The 22,442-nt window shown below is 44.1% G+C and overlaps 1 protein-coding gene across 1 annotated transcript in view; it reads left to right on the top strand.

Annotated features, from left to right (window-relative positions):
• Nucleotides 1–425: 425 nt before the first annotated feature.
• Nucleotides 426–22,442, top strand: part of WIPF1 (WAS/WASL interacting protein family member 1) — a 34,838-nt gene continuing 12,821 nt past the window's right edge. Inside the window, exons 1-4 of the mRNA XM_061453855.1 lie at nucleotides 426–507; nucleotides 18,870–18,958; nucleotides 19,638–19,767; nucleotides 21,831–22,007. Of these exons, the coding sequence (XP_061309839.1) occupies nucleotides 18,908–18,958; nucleotides 19,638–19,767; nucleotides 21,831–22,007 (358 nt within the window). The 5' untranslated portion in view covers nucleotides 426–507; nucleotides 18,870–18,907. The remainder of the gene's footprint in view (nucleotides 508–18,869; nucleotides 18,959–19,637; nucleotides 19,768–21,830; nucleotides 22,008–22,442) is intronic.

Here is a 22,442-nt window from a genome sequence, read left to right as displayed (position 1 = left end):
AAGCTGGTTGGTGAGCCAAAGCCCTTTTAAGAGGAACAGCTAACTGTACGAGCAGATAACTCCATTCAGTCTTACCGACGCATTCATCTACACATGTGTTTATGCTTTTCTGCTTTCATTACACCATTTATACTGGCTTTTACTATGCTATGCTGAAGTCAGGTAAATTATCTTAACTTTGTTTGAGTACAAACTAGGCCCTTTGGCCTCAGGGACTGATACGGAGAGCACAGTCAGTGTGTTTTCCTGTTCTGATTTCTCTTTTGATGGAGGCGGGCTCCTGTTTACACACTACCATTTTCTCATGCAGAATTTCAGTTGCACAAGGAAACGCATAATGGATACATACCCAGACTCTGTGGTTTCACATTTAATGGTTCATTTTTTTTCTTCCTTGCAGGAACGTGCAGGAAAATGTCACTGCAATCTAATTAACTTCAAGTATATTCTGTATTGAATTTGCCAGACCTCCTGTTCTGTGTGAGCATCACTCCTGCTGGTAACAAGGTACAGAGCCCGAAGGGTTTGCACCAGGAAGAGGGATGGGAGTGGGGAGGAGTCACTGTGTGAGCAGTAGCATAGGGAAACATCTCTGGTGTGTGTCATTCCTGACCTGTAACAGCCTGAAGGCATAGAGCCATCTCATGTCTTGATTTGCAGTGTGATAATGTAAGAGCCATTCTCCTCCAGGGCAGGATTAATGGCAATGCCAGTTTACTGACATGCTCTGATGTGGCACACCTTTTGCAGTGTCAGATTTAGGTGCCTTAGGTTAACATTAAATTTTCTGCTAGATCTGCAAGCTTTTAACATGTGCAGCGGGGATTTTTTCATTTCGGTAGCACAGGAAAAACAGTGGAGGGATTTAAGACTTCATAAGTAGGTCAGGAGACATAAGATATGATTTGACCAGGTATTGTGAATTCATAATTGTCCTGACTCAGAGCAAATGATACACTTGAAAACTGCATGGTGAAGGCTGCAATGTTCAGACTTTGGTGCTACTGAGCAAAGGCTCAAGCAGAGGTTCAAGCAGAAAACTTATGCTCTAGATAGGCTGCAGTGTGCTTACCTAGAGTATATTCCAGCAGATCAGATATTATTTCCTGTCTCAAATGCAGTGTGTTGTGAGCCCTGACAGTGGCTTACTGTGATTAGTGGGACAGGTAGAAGTTAATGCTGGGAGGATACCAGAGGCACTTGGGATTTTGGTTCTCTGGTTTTGAGCACAAAACCATTTTGGGTTTCAATATGGTCTCTTGGTGGTCCAGGTGTGTTAATGCTTTGCTGTAGCTTCAGCAGCGCACTAGCTTTGGAAACCACTGTCTGGAGAAATCTGGGTGTTGGGATTGGGAGACATGAGAGGGAAGGGTTAGCCCTGGGAGCGGACAAAGGTCTTGCTCCATTTGTGGCTCCACAAGGCATACCAAGCATGATGAACTGCTGCCACAATGAGAATTGGTGCAAAGTCTGATATTGTGAGAGTTATTCCACATTAGAGGACCAAAAAAAGATGGTACTACTGTGTGACAATACCTGTTTGGATGCTGTGGGTTAGAAAGAAAGGTGTGTTTGAAGGAGGGAGAAATGCAGGTAGGGAAAATATGAGTATTTTTAAATTGACACATTTTATTTCAAATTAATAAATTGGATGCTGCAAAAGAGCATACAATGCAATACTGAGTTAAAGATGTGGGATTATGGAACATCCTAGGAACAGTAGTAATGATGAGAGAAAGACCAGATACAGCCTGTGAGGAAAGACTGGAGGAAATACGATTGCTTAGCCTAAAGAAGAGAGATCAAAGAGGCATGTAAACAGTTTTCACATAGCCATGAAGAGAAAAGGAATAAATTCTTTTACACACCAATTGTAAATAGGATCAGAAATAGCAAATTAAATCGCAGCAAAGGCTGTGATTAGGTACTGGGAAAAGCTTCATTAGCTGTAAGGCTAAGCAGACGACTGAGGGATATTGCAGAATTTCAATCACTGGAGACTTTTTGGGCGAGTAGAGATAAATACCGGCCAGGAGTGATATAATCAATAGTGAGTGACTCAGGGGAAGGGTAGGTGCCCTCTTCCAGCCCTGCTGTCATTCAGTATTCCAGTCTCCTTGTTGACAGTGACTTTAAATTGTTCTGGTTATTGATGAAAGCTGAATAGTTATTTTAAAGGCAATAAACACTTCCATACGTATGGTAGAGTATAGCCCATACTCCAGTTTTCAGGGAGAGAAGGTGACCTGCTGTTGCTGAGTTTCCTGAGGAGATTTTACTCTCATAATTTGGAAGTCAACAGATAAAATGGCTGCATTATACTGTGCGCTGTGGGAAAGTATTGGGTCGTTATCATTAGCAGGTGGCAAGGTAAGGATCATGTCTGCCCCCAGTGTAAAAGGGAGACCTGGAAAGGCAAGCTGTGCTGCTTTCTCAGGTGAGCAGTTGTGAGAAGACAGAAAACTGCTCATTTTTATCATGGATCTCAAAACTCTGGTGCTAGTGGCAAACTTCAAGGTCATGCTACCTTGCAAAACCTTAGTTTGGTCTGCATTGAACAGTGTTTCCTGCTAGCAAGTTTTGATGGATCAGAGCTCACCTGAAGCAGTGTTTGGGTGCAGAGTTCAGGCTTTGTTCAACAGCAGCCCTGACGCTACCATACCCCTTCTGTGCAGAAGAAGGGCTTTTCCTCTGTGTGTTGGTGCCTGGACCAGGACCACCTTTAGCCCAGCCCTCTGTGAGCCAGCCTGCTTATAAGGGCCTTGGCAGATACAGAAGAAAACAGTGATCCTTGCACCATCACTTGTTTGAGGACTGCCGGTCATCAGGACTGCAGTTTAAAAGAGAAAGCGTATTTCATAAGAGCAAAAACATCTTATGACCCAAAAAACCAACGCAAGCTTCATTTCAGCTGTGGATTTGATCCAGATAAAGCAGCTTTCTGAGTTTGGAAAAAGTTTTCTTTTTATCTGGAAGCTTGTGGCCTCAGACTTGAAGTGATTCTTAACTCTGTGTTTAATTACTAGTTCTGGTTTAGAAAGCAGAGATGTTAAGTCATATTTCAGTCTGCCAGGTGCAAGTTTAGCAAACTTACTTAAAAATAAATCCAATTTGGTTTTGCCCATGCGAGCTAACCAAACCATTCAGTTTCATCAGGGTTTCAGCCATATTTACAGGGTTCAGCAGATGTAGTACTAAATTTAGCTAGGGTTTAATAACTGTGACAGCTGCTCTTATTACAAAGAAGTTTAAGAGGAAATCACCTGCCACCCTCCAGTACCTGCTGTTCCAGGGCACCTGCACTGAGCCAGCCTGCAGTGACCCATTTGTTCTCTCCTCCAAGTTGCTGGTAGATTGACATTAGCAAAGACAAATTTGAGCAGTCCTGTGGAGTAAGAGGACTTGTCAATGGATGTTCTAAAGAGGAAATGCAAGTGTTGAATTATGGCATGTGGCTGCTTTTGGCTTTGTGGGTATGTATTTTCTTGGCAGTGGTATGCCATACATACTGGTTTGGGGTTTTGGGGTTTTTTTTAGATTAAACAGCACAAAACTACTTTTCATACAAAAAGCTGCATTTGGAATACCAGCAAGAGCTCAGCTAGGTCTGCTGCCTGGCATGGAGGCAATAACTTCTAAAACCAGCTGTGCCCTGAGCTCCCAATGAGCTCCTGTCTCAGAGCTGCCAGCTAACACAAAGGTGCAATGCAAACTTCCAAAACCCTGCAGGAAGCAGCAGCCACTGCTGGTCCCATAGCAGCTGGCTGGGGTACCTTGTCTCCCATTGAGCAATGGCTTGCACGTCCCACCAAGTTTAGGCAAGATGTGAATCTGTCCCTCTTAGCGTAATCACCTGCCTGACACATCTGCCCAGGTCTGACCTATGCAGTCAGCTAGATATGACTTTGTGATGTCCCTACAGTCCCCTGAGCTCACTGGTAAGCCTGTGTGCTCCAGGGCAGGCAGCCACATGCACACTTGGCTGCACTTGCTGCATGGAAACACTTTGTTGTTGAAGGTCGTGGAAAAGGGTTGGAGATACAAATATCTGAAATAAAATGCAGATGGCTGAATTGCATCTCTTGGTTCCAACTAACAACGACTTGGGTGAATGCTCTCTCTTAATGTGTGTGGACTTGACCACATCAACAAGTAGACAGTTGGGGTGCTGTATGTTTCCTCGAGGTCTGGCCCAGATTGCTGCAGAAGGCAATACAGCTGCACTGTTTCCCTTCTGAGGACAACAATGCAGGACATTCCTCCTCTTTGCCTAGGGAAGTCCTACTAGTTCTTGTGCTAAGCCACTAAAGACTTTGCCCTGCCTATTTTTTTGGCAGAATCCATTAATAATCATTCTTTCCAGCTTCCCTTCTTCACTCGCTAGCTAAGTACTTGCCATGTGCAGCTGTAAAAAGTTGTTTCCAAAGAGAAATAAATTGGAGCAAAGACTTCTGTAATTGGAGATGCAGAGGAGAGCAGAAGGGCGTTTTCACTTTGTTGACCTGGGTTCCTTTTATTTGATTTGTGGCATGCTTTAAACTAGTTCCCTTTATAAGAATTTGAGCCCACTTCTTTGTCCACACCTGTGGCACCTGTGTCCTCCCAGTCTTACGTCTAGTGGTACCAACTTGCCCTGTGTCCCTCCTGTGACCAGGGGATAATCAAGGCAGTCAGGAGTCAGAGTGCCCTGTGCTGATTTGGCAGCACCATGTCAGTACACTTGTGAAGCTACAAAAATATAAGACATCAGTTTATCAAAACCCTTTTATTATTATTATTATTATTATTCACTCAAAGAGATCAAAGGTGAATTTGGCACAAGATTTAAATTTCAAAAATTAAAAATTCAAAAATTAGCTTTAAAAGAAATTTAAAATATCCAAAGCACACATAGGCTCTGCTGAAACTTGTGCTTCTAAGAACAAAACTGTTTGTGGTGGTGTTTTTTTTAAATTTCTGGTAAAGACAGAAAACTCTTCATGTCTCAGGCTTGGACAGGACATAAAATTAATTTCCCACTTCTCTCTGATTTTCCCCCCCAAAACCACATTATTAAATCTTGTAGTAAACCAACATACACAAATTTTAGTGTACAGGCAGAACAGGGAATCTGAATTCCTAGAATGAGTTAGTCTTTCATGTAACATTAAATTGCTTTGAGTTTAAAAGAACCACAGACTGATGCAAACCAGAACTTGTACATCTATTAGATAACTGCCAAAACAAGTACAGAAGCATATTTCATAAATTAAATCTTCAGAAGCTAACTTTATTTCTAGGGGCTTTCAACTGAGCAATTAAAACCTTAGATTAGGTATGGACAGCTTAATTGTGTACCCTTTCTATAGGTGTTTAAATTGGCATCATGTGTTGCAGATGTGTGCTGTGTACTCAGATACATATGTGCAAATTTCATAGTCCCAGTATCAATGGTGAGTCTTCAGCTAAAGTGCTGGGGTAAAATCTAAACCTTCTGTTTCAATGTTATCTCACCTATAATATCTGTAAATATCTGTAATAGCATAAATATCTGTGTTTCCTAAATATCGAGTCCTGCTGCAAGTAGATGAAACTGCAAGATTTATATAAAAATGGCTTTATAAAGCTATTTCAACTTGAATTTCTATTGTAGTTCTACTCTAGTAAATGAAAATGTAATTGCAGTTAGTCAACACTCTGCTTGGCTGATGATGGTATAAATATGAAGAATATTAGTATTGCCTGGATTTTACTCTTTGTATTTTGGCAGCTTATTTATGAAATAATTAAAATATCTCTTAGCTTTACCTTTCATTTCCAAGTGACTTTTGACATTTTTTCTTGCCAAAAGGCAGAATTGGAAATACTTAACAGAAAAATTCACCCTTGTATTACTCAGGATGTTTTCCAGATCGGACCAAATGGAAATTGTTGGTGATAGGAACAGTGCATGAGCATTGCGAGTGACGTGCACACATGCAGACTCAGATGCTGAAAGCTAAGGTCTCTCCTGTTAACACATGGAGAGGTATTCAATGCACTGCGAGTTAGATTTTTACAGCTTCACAAAGAGCCAAACTAAATCCAAACAGAGGAGGCAGAATTTCAGGTTGGTCCTTTTACTGTTCCAGCTGTGAATGGGAGTCTGAACTAGCAGCCACAAGGGCAGCAGGCTCATTGCCTGATGGTCACTCTAGCAGCAGCCCACCAGTTCAACATCTCTCAGGGTTTCAGTTCAGGAGGACAATCTGGAGCTCATGTCCAGACTGGCCAAAGAGTGAAGGTATGTCCAAGCATCTTCCTTGCTTTGCTTCTCCATCCATCCCTCTGGTTGGCCCCTGGCTTGGACGTGACCTTCTGCATGGTGGTCACCAAACCACTAATTTGCTCTGGAACTGCTCTTCCCAAGAAGCAAGGCTAGAGCAGGAGGTCTTCTGCAGGGTTTCTTTATGTGTTTCCTCTAGGTAGCAATTCATTTCATCTGGTAACTGGTCTTGGAGGCAGCGAAGTGCTAGTCAGCTCTGAATAAAGCATGTGATATATTTAGTGGTTCAGTATCACAAGAGGCAGCTCTCAATCTTCCCTGCTGCTAGTCTGCTTTAGGCCTATAGCTTCAACTGGTTGCCCTTATCATTTATCACAAAGATTCACGTTAGTACTTTTGGACTACATCTTCCTCTGGTAGAAAACTTCCTAGGTCTGCAGTGAAACTACAGCACTTCCTATCAGCTGACATATATTTTATTTAGAAATTCAAGTTTTAAAATGAAGCTTTTCTTGCTGTAGTAATAAAGGCAGTGGATCAACACAGTTAATATTGATATTTTTAAAATCTATGGTTTTTAAAATAGAGAAAATGATGGTCTGATTTGGTAGGTTTCATATATAATACAAAGAACCAAACAATATGGAGATAATGGCAACCTTCAATCTACTTAATGGTTATCTGGTCTGTTAGTTTTGCACAAGCCATCTAAAGACAGGTTTTGAGTTGTCTTGTTGGACAATTTTTAATAGCAGTAATGTATTGCTGCTTCTATCTATTTCTCTGTAGCAAGCTGCAGGAGAAGGTTCTTGCTGCATTCCAACCAAGCAAATAATCTGGTAGTACAGAAACATAACATTTTGGACTTGTTTTTGATATGGATTAGAACAAGATATCATTTGCCAGTACTGCCAAGATATTAGGTGATCATGTAAATTCGCATGTGAAATAATGTGTTCTCAGTAGCACTGTCGCTTTTCTTTGTTGCTTTTAAGTGGATTCATTTCAAACCAAAATATGTACAATAGGATATTTTAAGATGAGAATTAATCTCTTATCCTTAAGTCACCTTTGTCTTATTTGGGTTTTGTTGTTTGTTTTTTTTTTTGGGGGGGGGGGTATTGCTTTGGACACAGTTTTTAAAGTTTTGTAGACCCTTCGGAAAAGATGATCACCTTTTGGCCACAGTGTCTGAGTAGTTTGGGGTGAGCTAAGGTTGGCTCCAACATGAAGAAGAGGCAATTGAAGTCTGGAGTTTGGGGAAGGAAGGGATTTCTTGATGAAGCAGACCCTCTGTTTTTTTCAGATTACTTTTTGCCTCCACTTTTTCCTCCCCTTTATTATTTCCATCCTGATTCTCAAATCTTTTCCACAGATTTGTTTTTACATTGCCGAGAACCTTTAAAACTAATTGCTGAAACCATAGCAGCCCATCTGAAAGCTTTCTGAGACGCAGTATGAACTACACAGCAGGCCAAACCTCAGAGGGCAGAGGCCCTCTTCCAAGCAAGAACGGATACTGCAAGTTGCTTTGATTACTTGTGCAGTTGTCATCCAACTCCCTGCATGTGCAGATACCCAGTGTATGTTGCCCAGCTTCATGTACGTCAGGGTTTTTGGGCTTTGAAAGTGATACTAATTCTTAATTACTGCAAGTCAGATACTACATAAATTTGTGTAAGAGAGGTTCATTTTGTAGCTATTCTCAGAGGAGGATCTATGATAAAATGCCAGTCATAGTAAATACTGAAAACTCTTATATATGCAAAGTAATGGTATATTTTGTGTGTATTCATTTAGAACTCAGTAAGCTGAAAAATTTCCATTGCTTTATTTGCAAACTTGCATTAATTCCTTTGGGAGTGTGAGTTATAAAAAAGTACTTGTTTTGTAACAGCCCAGCAGAGTTACAAAGAACTTTCCATGGCCACATTACTGAAATAAGCCTTTAAATGGCAGATGAAATGGTATTTTATAGCTTTTTGTATCAGAGGTCAGAGAAGGTTTGTGAACACAGGGGATGCAAGTCATACGAAGAATGAGTCCTCGTTTAGTATCTAGTCAGCTTGTAAGGTCTGATGTGAGTTTCTGTTCAGTTTGTTGTCTATGAGCAGGGCACAGAGGGAAAGTTATGGGGAGTTTTTCAATAGGTCATGGTCCTTAGGGACGGATGACAGTATATCTTGCTGGTTGCTCTCTCCCAGTTCATGAAACAAGATGCCAGGAGTGCTGAACACTCTGTGCAGACTGTGGCAGTGGTCCTTGCTCCATCAGCCATCTGCATCCAAAAGATGCTGTTATGGGAGCCAGCACCAGTCTTGATAGCTGACTGTGGCACTCCTCAAATTCATTACTTATGTGCAAATATGATTCAGTGCATCGCATATGATCTGGTTTAATGACTAACCCCAAGCTACAAATCCCTGCACAGCAGAGAACATCAAGGGACTTTGCAGGATGCGCTTTTCTTCATCTCTGTCTGATCATCCCAAACAACTCAAACACTTTCAGCAAAGTCATAAGATACAGTGGGTCTCATCCAGCCCTCTCTGCAAACTGGCCTGAGCCTTTCCATGAACTCTAATGAGAGTAAAATCAGATTCTCCATCTCCACCCACTTTAGTGGAGGTTTGGAGTCTCAGCACTTTGTAGCCTCAGATCATCCAAAATTAACTTTTGGTATGGAAAATAAGATTTATTTCTTTTCTTTTTAATTAAAATCTCTACCAGACCCGGTTGCCTGTTTCTTACAAAACTGATTTATGTGGCTTGCTGTGCTGAACTGAGGCTTTTATTGACAGTAACCTGGCTCCAAGGTGGTATTCTGAACTGCCTTTGGCCAAGCCGGCTGCCTTACATTACGCAGAACTGGGGCTGGGTTTTGTTTTGTTTTTCCTACACTCCAGGCAGATCAGTCTTTGATTGCTCCTCTAATGACAGGTATTTGAGTTACTCTCTAATTTATGTCGACACCTGGGCTGTAAAAACTCTAATGCACTCTTGCTTGTGTAGCTGCTCTTTCCCTGCTGACTGCCCAGGCCGCTTAACTTTCTGTTTCGGCTTTTGATGTGAAATCTGAACTAATCTCTGTGCACTGTAGTTTTTCAACATTCTTATAGGAATATTGCAATATTTACAAGAGAGAGGGATTGGAAAATAGTGCTTTAAATTCACTCCACGTGTCTGGCCCTTTACATGCCTCAGATTTCCCCTCTAGAGGTAGTCACTATTTTAATATTATTTTATAGAGGCTGGCTTTAGTAGAGCAGTCACAGTTTGCAGCATGTTTAGTAAGACTTGGTTGATTGCGATGAAGAAAACACTTTGTGTTAAAAAAAAGCCTATCTGAATGCTGAAATCAATTGAATTCTAAACCTACACCTACTGAGAAGTAAATACTCTGGCAGTGTGTGAGATCCTTGATCCTTTTCTGTAGGCCTTCACTGTAGTAAAACGCTTTTGACTGCAGCTTTGTATTGTCCCATTGGTCAGAAGTGAAAAATAAGTGGTGTTGCACAGGTGACAGTGTTATTAATCTAGTGCCTGGGCATGGAGAGGATGCAGTGTGGGGTGCCCCAGAGCTCCCCTGATGTAACCTGTAAACAGGCTCTTTTCATCCCAGCCTCAGAATTTGCAGAGAAGCCCCTCTCCTTATAGCCACAGCTGTGAAGGGGACCCGTGGCACACGAGTGGGCAGCCATGGTCAGCAGAAGCCCACCAGCAAAATCCCAGGGTTCACTCACCAAATTTGGTTCTTATGACTTTGTTCCTCACTGGCTGAAAGTTGAAACAGCTCAGAACAAACCCCATTCAGACTAATTTCTGATACTTCTTGGCCTCTTATGCCGTAAAACAGTGGAGGGAAGGGGGAAAAAATCCTCTAGACTTCTGTCAGTTTGATTCAAATGGCAGAATGGCTTTCATGTACATAAACAAGCGATCACTGCTGTGACATCCTGGAAAAAAAGAAATATGGAGCAATAAGTGGAAAGGCAGGGACAATAATGTGAACAGAAGTTATTTCCTATGGTAATAAGCTGGGGGCTCTGAGGGCCAGCTCCTGCCTTTCCGCCTCTGGGTCACCGGGTGTGGGAAGCATCCCTTCCTGCCCTGCCTCTGCGGGCTGCCTGCCACCATCAGGCCAGGAATGACCCTGTCCAGTCAGAGAGCTGAGCAGTACTGTGATGTGAGGATAAGCAGGTGGGAAAAGTCCTGTTCTTCAGGATTTATTCCAACCTAATGCAATACTTTCTGTTCTGATATAGGGCTGAATAAGCAATACTTGGAAATCTTTAATTTCTGAAGCAGGTTGTTGGCCCTACCAACAGCTCCTATAGTTTAAGATGGCTCAAGTTTTGGAGAGAAAGCTGTGCAGTGAAGTGCGTGGTGCTGAGCTTCCACATGACACTGAGTGATCACCCTGCAAGTAATGAGACACTGGAAAAAGCAGCCTATCAGAGAGAACTCTTGGGCTGTGTATTAGGGGCGGTATTTTGTGAACACAAAGGAATAAGGCAAGGGAATAAGATGTAGAGAGATACCAGGTCCTTGTTGCCCAGGGTATGTTGTCCCTCAGCCTCCCCAGAGGATCATAACAAGGGTCCCTTTCTTTAGGGCTGCATGCTGAGGTTGCCCCCAGGCTGGGTGAATCCCTTGTTGGCTGTGTCAGGCAGTGTGCCTAGGATAACACATCCTTGTGCGTTGTTTCAAGTACTCGGGTTGACTAAAGGCTGCCTTGGACGGTAGGTGATTGTATATTGCAGGCAGCTGTGCTATGGACAGCTGAAGTAAGAGCTCAGGCACAAACAGCTTGGTCCTTAACCATCACTCCTGCTTAGGAGAGAGGGTGCAGCTGTTTGCTGCAGACTTTTCTTTGTGGAGGGGCTGGGGAAGGGCTTTTCATCCTTGGCAGGGAGGCAGGAGTGGGGAGGGAGCCGTAGGAGGTTGTAGTGTCCCAAGCTGTGTCCTCCTGTCCTGAGGGCTGGGACGCAGGCCAGCAACTGTAGATTTCTCTGCTGTGTTTGGCCGCAGCCTCCTGCTGAGGAATGACAGACACATGCCTGTTTTAAAGCACCACAGAGACTCCCTCCATGGTGCCCAGTGCAGGGGATTTGATCCAGATGTCCTTTGCAGGGCTGAGGTTCTGCTCCTCAGGGCAGGGTTGCTGTGGCAGGGGACGTGAGACATTTCTCAGGGCCTGAGCAGACAGGAGTATTCCTGTACATCCTCTGAAAACACTGGCTGAAAGAAGTTATAGAACCTGGATTAGATGGAAGCAATTTCTGTTTTCGGTGAGTCAGAGATGCTGTCTGCTGTAGTGTATTTGCTCTTACATTTTCAGCTCTTCTCAACTCAACATCCAAACACTTAAACTGACAGAAAGCTTTGCTGCTTCTTCCAAGTAGTGACTACATTGGTGACTCGGGGCAGTCCTTCTAAGCCAGCCATTGCCTGTGATCCTCTGCATATTTTGCAAAATATGTCACTGAAAATAAAAAAACTGGTTTTAAAATACTTGGATTAAAACAACATTCTGACACCATAGTGGCCTATTTCTGCGCTGCAGTCTTCCATGGATGCAGCACTGCTGGATTTTCACCATGGAACTCCTGGTTGCTTTTGACAGATGAGGTTTGCTGGATGCAACTTGCTGTGGACCGTGAGTGCACCTGGCTGTTAGGGCGCTTGGTGCCCTGTGGTTGTGTGCTGGCTCAGTGGTCTTTTGTCACCAACACCCACAGTAACCTGCTTTGTTACTGTTTTCCTGTGATGATAAGAAGTAGATAAAAAGTGTTGGGGGGGGGGGGGGGATTAGGCTCTGGGACGTTGCCCAGTGTGAGCTGTAGCCAGTGCTGCCTACAGGGTCACTGCATTTTGGGTGCTTGGGGGTGAGGGACATGAACATGAGGGGTGGAGAAAGATGGAGATGCAATATGGTTGTGTCATGGTTTAAGCCCAGCAGGGCACAGATGCATGGGATAACATGCACAGAGACAGAAAAGCATCTCACAGTACCCTCTCATTTCTTCTAACTAGTCTTTGTTTGCTGTTATGGTTATTTCTCTTACTGCTCCTTACTAGCCCCCAGCACCTGCACCTGTCACATAGCTCAGTTAAGCTGCAGTAAAAGATGAAAAGGTAACAGATTAGAACTCAGTAATTTATTGAAAAGGGTATGTGTAAAACAAAACAAATGTATCATCTCTTTACAGCCTAAGTAGGGCTGAAAAACTGCTCACTTGTAATACTGCCTTGACATGTGTTTCTAACCCAAAACTGCCCCCTGCACTCCTGCCAGAGACCTCCAGGCTCTTGCCTTCCTCTTCACTCCTGCTTGGCCCCTGACTGCAGCAGGATGGTGTTGCATCCCCCAAGCTAGTCACTGCCACTTATGTAAAGGTGCAGCTCCCCGTGGCAGACCTTCCTGTTATTGCCAGCTCCTCAGGTGGGGCAAAGTCCTGGGTTGGTGCCACATAGACCTCATCTGCATTATACATGTGCCCATGAAAGAAGCCTATCATCTATCACCCCTCCAAGGGCTGTTTGTGAAAAGAGAAAGGATGCTCTGACTCCAGGGTCTAGGGCAAGAGCTCTCCAGCATCGCTGGTGTCAGCCACTCTGTGCCCTGGCATTTTGTGTAGGGGGTGGTATTTTTCAGCCTGCATGGGAAGTCATACTCAACCACTCATTTCAGGTACTGGGGGGAGCTTCTTGATAATGTGGAAAGTCCCAAATAAAGTTGGCTTCCTCTCTCTGGCAGTTGCAGCTCCCCAAAACTTCCCTGGGCCTCATGCATCTGAAGTAACTTCTCTTGGTCTCTCTTTTGGCTGTCCAGCTCTCTGCAAGTGGTTTTAAGGGTGAAACATTACTACCTCCTTCTGCTACTACAGCTTCCTGCAGACAGGATAGGATAAGTTGCATTCTCACACCCTTTTAATGCCCTTTCTCAGGCCACAGAGTCTTGTACTCCCTGCAGCAGGAGTGTTGTTTCAGCCAGAAACCATCCTTAAAAGACCAGGCACTGATGTTAAAGGACCTGAAAATACTGAGAGCAACACTTGGTGTCACTTTCTTCCTCTGGAGCTCCTAAGCTTCAAAAAGTTTACTTCAGTTAGGAGGAGGAAAATTCGGGCTCTCTTGCTGAATATAGATAGTGTGGTTATACAGCAGCCTTCCTGTGCCTCAGTTAAAACTTTTATCAGGTTACTTTAGTGCACGTCAAGCTATTCACTCCTAAGGATTCTTTATTCACCCTGTAGGAGAATCCTCCTCTTCAGTATATTCAGGGATTTACTGGCATGGTGCTGCATGGGAGGAATGTCTTCAGCATCTTCTAGAGCTCTCATTCCCACCTTTCCACACTCCCTCACCAACTCTCTTGATGCAGACAGCCCCTCTGGCCTTCAGAGGATACAGTGGTGGAACACAGGACATGAAGACTGACTAATGGCTCAGATCCACCATGGAGAGTGGAAGCAGAGGGACCTGAACAAGTTCCATGACATCATGGAACCATTTTTTATCAACTGGTTTAATAGCTCTGTACTCTGTTAAAAAAAAACAGCTCATGGAAAACTACTGTGGTCTGTATGAAAGTGATTTTAAAGGATCTTCCAGCTCCTCTGTACTGTTTGCAGTCAGTTGTCCTTGGTGAAGCACTTGGGGACCTGGCCCAGTGTCTCAAATTCAGATTTTTAGAAGTTTTACCTTCTTTCCTTAGCAGGGAGTAAGGCATTTTGGAAGAGCTAGGTCAGTCCTGCTTTGGAATTTAGGCCCTTTTCCATAGACAGCATTTTAATTGGCAACTTCAGGGTTTCCCCCCCTTAAGTTGTATCAGTTCTATGTTATTTCTATAGCTGTTTGTTCCTTCCTCTTTTTTTTTTCTGCTTGGAAATTAATCATGCAGGAAATGATTAACCACAGAGAGCTGTCTGTTTGCCTCTGACTCAGTATGTTGAAGAGGGGGCACCTCGAAACAGCCCAAAATGGCTGACTAGATGCAAACAGTGTACTTGCAGTCCAGTTGTTTGCAATGGCCATACCACATTAAATGTCACATTTCCTTTTAGCATTTGTAATGCTCCTGAAATTATTTCTGAAGTACCAAAGTAAATCCAAAATATCCAAAGTTTGTGTTTCACTGAGTTCAGTTTAAAGCCACTTCTGCCTGTTACTCTTCAGGGATTACTCCATGGAAAAGGGGGCTCTTTGCAGGATGCTTTCCTCTGTTTTGCTTTTAAATTTAAGTTAGTTTTTATCATGGTGTTGCATATTGTAATACTTTAATACCGTTTCTGATAGTAGCTTGCAAAAAGCAGGTATTGCTTACACAGCTCTGATGGTACGGTTTACCTGGGGGTAGGGGGGTGGGCAGCTCTGCGGCATCTCCTTTGCCAGCGGCTGCGGCTGGCGGTGTGCGCTCCCCTCTCGATAAGCCTGCAGGGAGGCTGCCCTGGCATCGGCACGGCGCAGGGCGAGTGCGAGGGCTGCGGTGGGATGCCTGCTCCTGGCGATGTCAGCGCCCACCGGGGCTGGGCCCCCAGAGGAAAGCGCGGTGAGCACGGCGCCTGCCGCGCAGCGGGAGCGCAGCTGCCGCCCTGCTGCCAGCTGTGGAAGTCCTCCCCTCTTGCTGACAATACCGACCTTTGTGCTTGTGGCTCAGGGGCCGGCGCTACGGTGTATGCGTGCGGATTAGTTACCGTAATCCTTTCTGCGGCACCACCAATGCTCGTCTCGATATAACGTTTCCATATTAGATTCCTAAAGGCTGTGATAATTTATTGCCTAGAAAATATGCAAGAACTTAGAAACCCAAATGGCCTGGGTTGCAAAGGACTGATAGGACCCGTCAGCCTTACTCTTTTGGAATTGGCTCCTTTTCAACACCCTGCAGCACTGAGTGTCATAAACCACTTGGTTGTTAAGAAATCTGGTAGGTAAAATTTATTACTGAGTGGATCGGTTACTGTTTCAGGCACTTTATAGTGTCAGCTGTTAGGAAATGAACATAATGTCCATTTCTTAAACCCAGGTCTTTCCCACTGACCAGGAGCAAATAATGAGTCTATTGTTGATGTGTAGGACAGTAACCAAAGCCTTCCTCTAATTGTAAAGTTACATCTTAGGACATCTTTATGCTCTGTGCAACACAGCTATCCTGAGAATTAATGATGAACAGAGCAGCTGCAGAACTCAAGTTCACTATTGTGCTGACTCAGCTGCTTTGCTTCTGCAGCCTGAGAGGTGCTGCTCATCCCCGGGTTAGCCCCAGCACTGCACTGTGCTGTGTGGGCAAGCCCCCCCTTGCTGCATCTCTTCAGTACGTGATTATTTTTCCTACAGGCTTAGAGTGATCAAATGGTAAAATCCAGTGACACCCTTCTGCTTACAGAAAGTCAGGCAAAGAAATAGACTGTACAAAATCTAGCAGCCGAACAGCAAGGGAGAATTAGAGCTTCAGAGGTGCTGTTTCTTGCTGAAGAGTTTCAGCTTGAGCTTCTGAAATTCTTTCTCAGCAGCAGGAGTGGAGTCAAGAGAGTGACAAAAGTACTAGGGAAGCAGTGTTGTAACTTCTTTTAAGCTAAAATTTAACAAACTGGGGTATTTTACTGGCTCTGTAAAATGTACTTTTGTGTGGGGGCACACAGGTTCAAGTCATGCCGTATGATCTCTTTTCTGATGGCTCCTAAAGGAGCTGTGTGCTCTAGAACCTCATGAATAAACAACTCTGTGGGATGCTTGCACTAAACTTCAAGCCATTCCTACCTGAGTATGGCCTAATACAGAAGCTTGTCCTGTGCTTCCAAAATGTCATTTTCCAGACCCTGCTGGTAACTGCCCTGGGTGCTATAGGGTTTGTTCAGCAGTAGCTTAATGATATACTGATAGTGGGTAGCTGTGTCTTCTCCTGTCCTGTTGAGAAAGCCCTTTAGTACCAGAAGAGGTACTAGCTAGTGTGGAGTTGGTGACTACAGGTACATCAGAGGGTATCATCCCACTGTAAGATGGCACAGGGAAAGGGGGGCACTCAGTGCCTTCCTTTGCCATACCTTCTTGTGATTAATGTGTGCAGAGAGGGATTTGGAGAGGCTGTCTGTGAGTAGTGTCTTCTCTTTGGAAAACTCAGGCTTTGAGTGTTTCCTTGCTTCCCCTCTGTCCCTGCCAGTTCCTTAAGAAGCTGATCTAAAACAACCCAGTTAAAAGGGCAAAGAAAAGTAGAACAGAACAGCACAAGCATGCAGAAAGCAATCACTTAACTGACAGGGAGGTAGACAAGTTAGGGCATTTGCACGAACACTGGCTCACTTGCTGCAGTTAGTTCTGAGCTGCCTTAAGGAATTAATTTACAAGCCTCATATTAAACCAGACTTTATTCTGCCTACGCCAGAGACTTTCCTGTGTCACAGAGTGCCAAGGAGACTCGCAGCACATTATCCTGACTTGTTTGGCCTCTTCTCTCAAAGCAGTGCAGAGAGGAGAATTTCTCTTCTCTTTTTAATCAGTCGAAGGAGTTAAAACCTTGGTGAAATAGCCTAATGGCACAGTTACACTAAAGACAACTGCAGCTGTGAAAAGACTGTGTTAAGAAACAGGATGGTTGTGGTCTGCTGTAAGAAATAATTTTCCTGTTGACTGTTTTTTCAAGCAGGAAGCTGCAGAACAAAGCAGCATTAGTCTTGGTGCTTTTAATAGGATTCAGATTGCAAATATTGTGTTTAGGATAAGCAGATCGGGAAAGGGATAGGGCTTTGTGCAGAGTTTTATGCAACAACCTACAGCTAGCAACGTGGAAGACGGGAATATAACTGAATTCAAGCAGCTGCTCTGAATGTGAAGATGGTGCTTCCCTGGAGATGCACAGCAACGCACCAGAGGACTGATGAGCGCACGCCGGTCCGTTTGCAGGGCTTTGCAAGCGCATGTGTTTGCACCGTGCGGCGTAGGCTTGGCTTCGCAGTTTCCTCTCTGTCTGTCAGTCAGTCAGTCTGTCTGACCAGCAACTTCCCCTCGCTCTTTCACAGTCACTGGAAAGAGAGACAGCTTCTGCAGTAAGGGAGACGAGAACCCACAGGCACTGGAGACAATGGTGGTACCACACTCCACTTTGAACTCCATGGGTTTTAATAGATAGGCAGCTGGAGCTTGGGGGTATGTGTCTGGCTCCTTTCCACACACTTTCTCCCCTATAGATTTTAGACAAAGTCCATTAAAGCCTTATTTTAGGAAAGGTTTCTTCTCAGGAAGGCAGCTCAGCAACTATTTTTGAGGGGAGGAGTGGGGGTTACAGCTGTATTCTAATTCTTTCGAAGCATGAGCATCTGACAAGATAAATCTGTACTTCTAACCATTTTTTTTCCTGTTATCATGGATCATCTCAGAGCCATTACAGACTTTGTAGGTGGTGACTCACCCTGAACCCTCACTGCAAATGCCATTTTGTTCCATTCTAGACATTTTCCTAATGCTCATTTAAACTGTAGAGGGTACTGTACCTACCATGAAGTTGTTTTGGCAGATACTGTGCTACTACAGTTCTCCTTGGGTTTATCAAAAACAACTGAGTGACTTCAGGAAGTGAGAGCTCTGTGTTTTTGTGAATAACCACCATGAGGAGCTCAGCTGTCAGCCTGGGGTTGTCTTGAGAATAACCCTTATTCCTGTTCCCACTGTGTTTACCTGTCTTGTGCAAATATCATATAAATGGTGGTAAATCAGTGTTACTGAAGCTGGCTCAGGTGAATGGGCAAGAGCGAAGGACATGCTGAAATGCCACATCACCATTAGAAAAGCCCTGGAGCATCTGATAGGCAAAGTTCCAGTGAGCAGTGTGCCAAAATGCTACAAAAAGCCCTTGTGACTTGAAAAATAATTCCTCGATGCTTGTCCTTCCTGCTTTTTTTTTTTTTAACTTTTAATGTTTTTGTTGCAAAGAAAGTTCTACATCTCTGGTGTGTCCCCCCTAGAATTGCCCTGGGTTGGAAGTTCTGCTTGGGGTGGCGAAAGAGGGAGCGTGGTCTCCAGCCAGGGAGGTCAGGGAAAGCTGAGGTTTGGCAGCCAGGCTTTTCCCTCTGCAGCAGCCTGCAGCTGAGAGGCCAGGCTGCCTGCTTTCCTCCCCTGGGGAAGTGCACACAGCATTCCTGTGTGTGCCGCTCCTGAGGAGGAAGAAGGTGAGGATGGAGCATGAAGTCTTCAGAGAAAGAAGGAAGAAGCATGAGTCTTTCCTAGAGCTGTGCTCTAGGAAACAGTGCGTGCATGGGGGGGTGGATCTTCCAGGCATTTAAGGGCTTTAAAAGCACCTCTTTTTGAGTGTGATCTTAAAGGGATAATGTCTTCTTGATGCTATACCTATGGGGTTATCCTGAAGTACTTCCACAGGAACAAGATTGTTGGGGTAAGCAGAGGTCAGTTTTATTACTGCATTTCTGTGCATTGCCATAGCAATACGTGGGTTGTGTATGTGTGCAAAACTGGATGTGTATGTCTGTGAGTTTGTGTGGCAGTGGAGATCATATAGGGGGCCCCCATTTACGGGCATAGCTGCTCTCCATACAATGAAACGTTAAGTGCTTCTTATTTAGATTTATTAATATCTGAGCCTTGTGTGTTTCTGTGTTTTGCTGTGCAGGTTTCTTAGGAGGACCAGACAGAACCCAGCCTTCCACCATGCCTGTGCCACCCCCTCCAGCTCCCCCTCCACCCCCAACACTGGCCTTGGTAAGTTTTACAGGAGGTAAATGTACCACATACACTGTCCTCTGTTGCCTCTTGTCATATCCAATGGGGTGTCCAGAGGCACTGAGGTGCAGCTGAGGGTGCGAATGGTATCTGGGGAAAGCTCTCCAACATTTTGTTTACGGTTCGTGTTTGATCCTACAAAAGGGATCATCACTTCCACTCACTTCCAGTGCCCATATGTATGTCGCTAACCTCACTGACTCTCCATCCTTCTCTTTCTGTCATACTGGTTCTTAGCCAGGACAGCTCCCTCAGCCTACTCAACCTCTTAGTGCTCTACCAAGCAGATTCCCGAAGAGGCCAAAGTCCACTCTCCGGAACTCCCGGCTAGCGAGTTTGTTGCACTCCCTCCTCACTGCCCTAAGGATTTCAAACTCCAGCATTTCATGGTCACTGATCTTGACTTTAAAAAATGTGAATTCCCATAAGTGTTCTGTTTCTGGTGAATAGTGTGGGTTAGAATAGCACCAGTGTGTGTGTGGGCCTTGGGTCAGTATCAAGGCTAGCTACCTATACATCATTCACAAAATCATATGTGGTACGCTACCCATGCCGGTGCTGTTAAAACAGAAATTGAAGTCTCAAGAACAACTGTATTTGAGCAGAACTTTTAGCTGGAAGTCGACGTATATTTTGCTTCCTCACTTTTATTTTGCAGGCAAATACTGAAAAGCCATCCCTAAGCAGGTCAGAACAAGCAGGGCGAAATGCTCTGTTGTCTGATATTACCAAAGGAAAGAAGCTAAAGAAGACTGTTACTAATGACAGGAGTGCTCCAATTCTAGATAGTAAGTATGATTCTGCGTGTTGGAGTTTCTCTATGCACGAATGGGTCTACATATCTGAATGCACAAAATTGTTTTATATATTATCAGATAAAATGCCCTAAGAGAAGTATAAAATGCCAGAAGTTGGCATGCATAAATATAAACTATGTTCATCATGGATTAAGTCAGTTGAGAAATCAAATACTGCTTATGAATTGTGATTGTTAATTTGTTTGCTTACTCTCATAAAAGCAGTTCTTTTTCTTGCTTAAATCACAAAACTATGCAAACCCTACCAGGAGCTCTGCTGAGGAGCTGCAGCAGACCAGGAAGACAAAACCGCTGTCGGGACTGAGGAGAGCACAGAGAATACAGTGTAATTTCAGACTCTACTGTTGCATAAACAGTATGAAAATGAAGGCACACTGGCATGACACTGGTGGCTTGTTTATGGCCCCAGCACCATTCAAAGCAAAACCAGAGCCAGGAGCCAGAGCCCCACCTGTGTGTCCCTGGGCTGCACTGCCGTCGTTGTGCTGCTCCTAGGGTGACTCAGGGATGCAGGGATCTTTTTGGCTGAGCCTTGTTGCTCAGCCTGCCCCGTGGTGCTGTGGCACAAGGCAACAGCTTCACTTATGGAGGGCCTGCTACGTCAGAGGAACAGAGTTTATTGCCTAGGGAGAAAAGACGCTTCTACAGATCGATGAGCAAACGTGATACAGCTCAGTCCACGTCTGGCCATGCAATTAGAGGCTGGATTGTGATGGGAAGATGATGAAGAAAGCAGGAAATGCCCAAAGGAGTGTGACCAAGTAGGAATAATTAAAAAACGTAGGTTCAGTCCTGCAGTCAGCCAGGTACTTAGTTTTTAAACATTTGATTATTATCTCTGAAAGCAAAGTACATGTTCTAGCTATTGTAATAAGGTGGAGAAAAGCATCAAGGGGATTAAAGGAGGGGTAAACAGTAAGATAAAAATGATGCAGCCTATTGTTTACGTGAATTAACAAATCCTGATGAAAGACTAAACCATAGTAACAACCTTTCTCCAGAGGTTCACACCCCATGTGAGTCAGAGCTGAACTGAGCTAACATGCTTAAGGAAAGAGAAGAATGGTATGAAACATTCTACCATGAACACATTCTTCTTCCTTTTTTCTGGGTGGGATTATTAGAAGTGCTCTTCATCCACATGTTTTAATTACATTAAAGTCAATGAAATTTTTACCCACCCAAAGTTGTGGAAATAGAAATGCCAGGAAATTAAGCAATTGATCCTCAGCCATGTAGCCTGTCATTTGAGAGCTGATTTCCACTGATATCCCAACCTGTGGGCCTGCTCATTTTGCAGTGGTGCTCTGAATAGGGCTCTTCCCTGCATTTGTAGTAGTAGAAACTCTTCCACTTTACATTTCTCACAGCAGAAATATTGGCTTTAGACAAAAATGGGAGAGGAAGGGAGGCCAGATCAAGTAATTTCTGCCTATTGGAAAAATAAGTAACTAATGATTCTGTCACTGCATTTCTGGACCTACAGTAAAGTAATCAGAAATGCCACTAGGCTTTAAGTAGGTATGTTGAAACATCATCAATAGTGACAGGGTTCTGCACGTTCCCAGAAGACACCTCCAAGAGGAAGAACACTTCTATCTTCCTCCTTCCTTCCACATTTCCTGTGAGATTGCCCCGTGTCTCGGTTTGCTTATTGAGAAGTAGAAGGGAAGGAGAAGAGAGCAAAGGTATAAAGAAATGGCACGCAGCTACAAAGATGCTAACAAAGACAGCATGATATTCTCAGAGGTCCCATCAATGTCCATTCCTAATTCTCCACAGCAACTGTTTCTCTGCTTTCCAGTTCAGAGCAGACTAAAGGAAAGTGGTAACTTAATAAAACACAGTGGCTATGTTTATTGCACCACCTCTTCCATGGTGTAATAGATGGTAGCTATGACGATCCAACCTAAACAAGGACTTTCTGCGTTTTGAAAGCTTGTCCCAGCTACAGGCATTGCTCTAATGAAATAGATGACTCTGCAGGATTGGTCTCGTTTCTCTGCCTAACGTAGGGATCTTTTTCCCAACAGAACCCAAAGGACCAAGTGGAGGTGGTGGCGGTGGCTTTGGAGGAGGTGGTGGTGGCAGCGGTGGGGGCTTTGGTGGTGGCGGTGGTGGCACCTTTGGTGCTGGTGGACCGCCTGGCCTTGGAGGCCTTTTCCAAGCAGGAATGCCAAAGCTCAGATCTGCTGCGAGTCGAGATGCTGGTAAGAAAGACCTTGCAGTTCCAATGTGAAAAGTAGATGTGACATTGTTTAAAACCTTCATAGCACTGCAGTAAATTACCTGCTGGGTTGAAAAAGCCTTCAAATATCTTAGGCTCTTAGGAAATCACATTTTTCAGCCTGAATCTTGTTTTATTCTTAATACTAGGTTTTATAAGGGAGAAGTGAGACTCCTCTTCCCACCCATCCTCCTAGTTATTGATGAAAACTAAAGATCTCTGCAATGTTGAATTTACCTGCAAAGTCCAGTCAGGCAGACTAGGTCCTGCCCTAGCTGTGAATGTGCAGGACCAGAGGTGGGGAGAGCATAAAAGGATTCCAGGTTAATTCTCCCTTGTGCACCAGGAAAAAGGATCTACTTTCCAAATGGAAAGTACATCTGCGTTAGCTCCACAACACCATGATTTACCATGAAGA

This window comes from Pezoporus flaviventris, unplaced genomic scaffold (genome assembly GCF_033815535.1).
Source record: "Pezoporus flaviventris isolate CSIRO_AGI_PZ_B2104156 unplaced genomic scaffold, CSIRO_AGI_Pfla_v1 ptg000001l, whole genome shotgun sequence".
NCBI classification, from domain to species: Eukaryota; Metazoa; Chordata; class Aves; order Psittaciformes; family Psittacidae; genus Pezoporus; species Pezoporus flaviventris.
Note: the sequence above shows the minus strand (reverse complement) of the source record. Positions and strands in the feature narration are given on the sequence as shown.